The sequence below is a fragment of the Saccostrea cucullata genome, unplaced genomic scaffold, assembly GCF_032062105.1.
Source record: "Saccostrea cucullata isolate Sc308-1 unplaced genomic scaffold, CSIRO_AGI_Scuc_v1 ctg12727, whole genome shotgun sequence".
In the NCBI taxonomy this organism is placed as follows: Eukaryota; Metazoa; Mollusca; class Bivalvia; order Ostreida; family Ostreidae; genus Saccostrea; species Saccostrea cuccullata.
In genome coordinates this window covers 1-4353 of record NW_026921208.1, presented here as the reverse complement: position 1 = coordinate 4353, position 4353 = coordinate 1, and the positions used below count along the sequence as shown (strand labels likewise).

Here is a 4353-nt window from a genome sequence, read left to right as displayed (position 1 = left end):
TGAAAAAATCCTGGCAGTTTATTTTCGCTTCGTTATGTAAGGAAACAAAATCACTTTGACATCACACTAGTGCATAAGTATATGGAGATAACGAACAGTATTTTCTCTGCTCCTATTTTGCATCATTTTATGGACTTTTAAGCTTGAACATGGACCTCCAAAACATCAGAGATGGGATCAGATGCCATGCATTTCAATTTTTGAGAGAGAGTCCTTCTCAGTATATGGAATTTTATCTTTAATGATTTGAAAAAAAACCCAACATCAAATCAAACTTAGCTCTAAGTATCAAAACTGCATGAAGACTTTTGGAATGAAAAGACTTAATCTCATTCTTGAAGATATCGAAATTTTCTTATTGTACCAGAACTCGAAAATCCCACCCAAACGTAATGCATGTCATCAACATCCACAGCGCTAAGAAAACCGTACGCATTAGGCACATTTATGTATGCGAGAAACATGCCATCTTCGTTGATAATCTGGATCCTTTTGTTATCACTGTCGCAAATAAGAATGTTCTTTAGAATATCCGTCACTACTCCCCAGGGATTTGCAATCGAGTTTCCTGGATTTCCTGTATAGCTAAATCTGTATCTTCCCGATCTGTCCATCACAACTACAACCTTTTTGTTTCCATTACTTGTCACTATTACATCGCCATTCCTGTTTTCTGTTATAAAGTGTGGATTTGATTGGATCCTATATGCTGTTTAGTGTATTGGATATGTTGAAGAATTTCACCGTTTTCATTGTACCTCGTGACTCGAGCATCTGTAGATTCTTTCCTCATCCCAACAAAGATATCGCCATTCAAACGACTTTTGTAGACACTTTTTAAATCCCAATCATTAATAGTAATGAGATCTCTACTTTTCCCTCCCGGCCTGATAAGTGTATATCACGTTTATTTGGTGCAATATATAGAATACCATGTTCTGTGAATGTATGAATGCCGTCTCCATTAGAAGCAGTTTTGATCGTGTGTAATATTTGTCCTTGCATGTCTGTCTGTCTTAGACATTCAGACCCATCATTGACCCAGAATGTATTTTCATCTTGGAAAACAATATGGTGTATTTTATTAACACCAGACACGTCAATGTGACCGATTTCTTCGAAAGTCATCGCTATTTCAAAATAAGGAGGAAAAAATCTCGCTTTTTCAACAAGGCGATGCAGATCAGATGTACCGGGTAAAGGAATTTTTGGCTTTTCAACAACATCCCCCAAATAATTTCTCAATCTGCTCCTTGGATACAGAACACGACGTAAATGATGGAGTCGGGGTATAAAACATATCACCGAGCGACTCTAAGTGGTGTATTAGTAATTTTTCTTTATGTTTGATTATAAACTCGGCCTTTTTTGCCTGTTCTCCTTAGAACTTCGACATCTTGGATAATAGAATTAAGGTCGTCGGTGTATGTCTTCATCTCTTTTTCATGGATTGCAATTCCTTCATAAGACTGTCTTCAATTTTACTTAAATTTTCTGTTTTCTCTTTAAGTATCAGGTCCACCAGGTCTTTGATGGATTGAGCGGTAGCTAACAAATCTGATCGAATTTGTGAAAGTGATTTTCTGCAGTTTTCCATTTTTTGGCTTATATTCTTTTGAATATCTTCGCACTGTGGAATTATTTTTTCTTTCAACTCTTGTATTTGTTTGGTAAACATTTCAAGTTTCTCATTGAACATGACTTCGATTTCCACAATGGCGTGACATGAATGGCTTTCCATTATACATTTTATACATACAGGTATTTCGCATTCTTTGCAGCAGGCGTCATATATTTTGTCGCTGTGCGTGCAGCACCTTTCTTGTACTTTTTCTTCTCTTTCTTTATACAGAACGACCTCATGGTTTTCCGTTTTCTTCTTTCGCTGATGGGTTTCTTTGCAGGCCTGACACAAGTCAAATTGACATGTGTTGCAATGGTACTCAGCATTGCTATCGCATGTTGTACATTCCACATAGTGCTGAGCAAACCCCGAAGCCATGTTTAAAAGTTTTCTGAATAAAAGAATAGAATGTACATATGAATAAGTTTGATAAAAAAATAGAAAATAACTTCAGAAAATCTTTTTAGAGCAATATCAGAACCCCAAGCTAACTTAAAAGGTAAAGGTTATTAAATTACATAAAAAGTTTGGCACGAAAGTTAGAATATTGAAACTTTCGGAAGAATGTGCCAGAGTAAGTAATTTTAGTTAAAATGGACGAGGAATCATTTACGTTAATTTAGTTTAACAATTAATTGCATAGTAAATAAATATCATTATTATATACACCTTCATTTTGATTTAGTTTAAACTAGCCATGGTCTCCAATGGATGATGAAGTAAAGTTGAATTAAATTAATTTTGTATTCTACTATTTATTTTTCAACATTTGAAGAGGGTCTTTAATTAACACATCCATTTTAAGTTTTAACGAACCGACAGTTTTTTTTCTTTACTGGAGACCTACATGCACGGGTAACTTTACTTATTCAATTGTATAAGAATTTAAACAACTTTATGCTATTTTATTTTTTGAAAAGTAAATTAATGTTTTAAAGTTACGAGTTGTAAAATTCTGGGCTAGGGTTTATTTGGAAATCGCTTTAAACTGAAAGTAGAATAAACGCTGTTTGGCTAGTTCAACTTTCAAGAATTAAATTGCAGTTTATAAACAAATATCATTAACTGCATCTATATGTAGAAAAAATAAAAGATATTCAATTAAAAGATTAATATTGATTTGTCCTACCTTTTACGCCCTAAAACATGGCTCCTTTAGAGCAATGCAATAATCTATTGACCGACTTCACATTAACTTCCGGGTCATTTGTTTTTCGGGGGAGCGGGAAAGAAGGAAAAATATAATTCGACATCAAATATATTTCAAATTGAATAAATATGCATTGTACGAACCGAAGAAAGTGTTTTAAATGTTTATAACAAAAAAAGGCAGTACTTAGATTGTTGAATATTTATTTAATTCATTTTTCTTATGAATGTTTTTAAACTATGGTATGTCAAAAGTTACAAAATTAAAATTTTTCCCTTTGTATTTCAATTTTTTTTCATATTACCGGTATATATTTTTTTTCATTCTATAATTCCGCCGAAATATGGCTGAAATATTGCCGATTCGGCGTTAAACAATATAAAATCAATCAATCATTCTATAATTTTCCATTTGCAATGTAAAATGTTCCATTTGAATTGCATAATTTTTATTTGCATCCTATAGTTTTCCATTTATATTGTAAAATTATTCATTTGTATTGTATAATTTTATTTGTATTCTATAAATTTCCATTTGTATTGTAAAAATTTTCCATATGGATTGCCTGATTTTTTATTTGTATTCTATAATCATACACTGTGTTGCAATGTACAATTTTCCATTTGTACTGTATAATTTTTATTTGTTTTGTAAAATTTATTTCGAATTCCCTTTTTATGTTCAATTTGTATTCTATAACTTTTCATTTGAATTGTATAATTTTCCATCCAAGCTATAAATTATCGAATACAAATAAAAAATTCTGTGCGAAATTGAACTAAAATCTAAATATATAATAGCTTGTATACGTTAAAAAACTATATGTTTTTTGAACTACTTTTGTTAAATCTTTCATTTCATCTTATATCTAAGACAAAAATCAAAAATTAATTGAGGATTTAGTTATCAAAGCATTCTCGTCTCTATTAAACGAAGTCTCAAATGATATCAAATTATAAACCGTTCTCATTCAATCTTACCAAAAGTGAAAGAGATAAACATGCATATGAAATAAAGTTACAGAATCACGTCATCCTACATGTATTCTCTACTATAATTTAAAATGTCTGGCCTTGGATTTTTCTCCAGTTGATATGATATGATTGATTGATTAACGTCCCTCTCAAGAATTTTTCACTCATATGGAGACGCCACCACTTGCCGGTTGAGGGCTACAAATTTTATCCTATGCTTTTCACTCAGGGCCTTTGAGCAGTGAGGAATTTTTTGTGCCAGCACCTACTACGACATAAGGCATTGGTTTATACGGTCTCATCCGAAGGACCAATCTCACAGTGGGATTAGAACCCGCGACGTAAGGATCAACTCCTTACTTCGCATCTCTTGAGCAGACGCTCTTACCACTGCGCCACGCGGGCGACGATATGATATGAGAGAGTGATTGAAATATTTTTAAAATGTCCATCTTATTACCTGTTGCCACAGGAAGGTGTTCTTTTTCAAAGACTCATGACAGTAACACTTATAAGACACATAAGAACAAAAGAAAACCCCCTTCCTTAGGTGTCACAGTTGTGGGTCAGTGCCCATGCAGGAGTTAACACCCCTGCCGACCGGT

At 33.1% G+C, this 4353-nt stretch overlaps 2 protein-coding genes across 2 annotated transcripts; both read right to left on the bottom strand.

The window, feature by feature from the left end:
* Nucleotides 1-329: 329 nt before the first annotated feature.
* LOC134259474 (tripartite motif-containing protein 2-like) lies at nt 330-1128 on the bottom strand. Its single transcript, XM_062742052.1, has 2 exons — nt 933-1128; nt 330-673 (listed from the first exon to the last, which is right to left on the bottom strand). The coding sequence occupies exons 1-2, from the start codon at nt 1126-1128 to the stop codon at nt 330-332; spliced, it is 540 nt and encodes a 179-aa protein (XP_062598036.1).
* A 289-nt stretch (nt 1129-1417) lies between these two features.
* Nucleotides 1418-2806, bottom strand: LOC134259475 (RING finger protein 207-like). The gene is made up of 2 exons (XM_062742053.1): nt 2754-2806; nt 1418-2015 (listed from the first exon to the last, which is right to left on the bottom strand). Exon 2 carries the CDS (start codon nt 2000-2002, stop codon nt 1433-1435), a length of 570 nt encoding a protein of 189 aa, XP_062598037.1. The 5' UTR covers nt 2003-2015; nt 2754-2806; the 3' UTR covers nt 1418-1432.
* Between the last annotated feature and the right edge of the window lie 1547 nt (nt 2807-4353).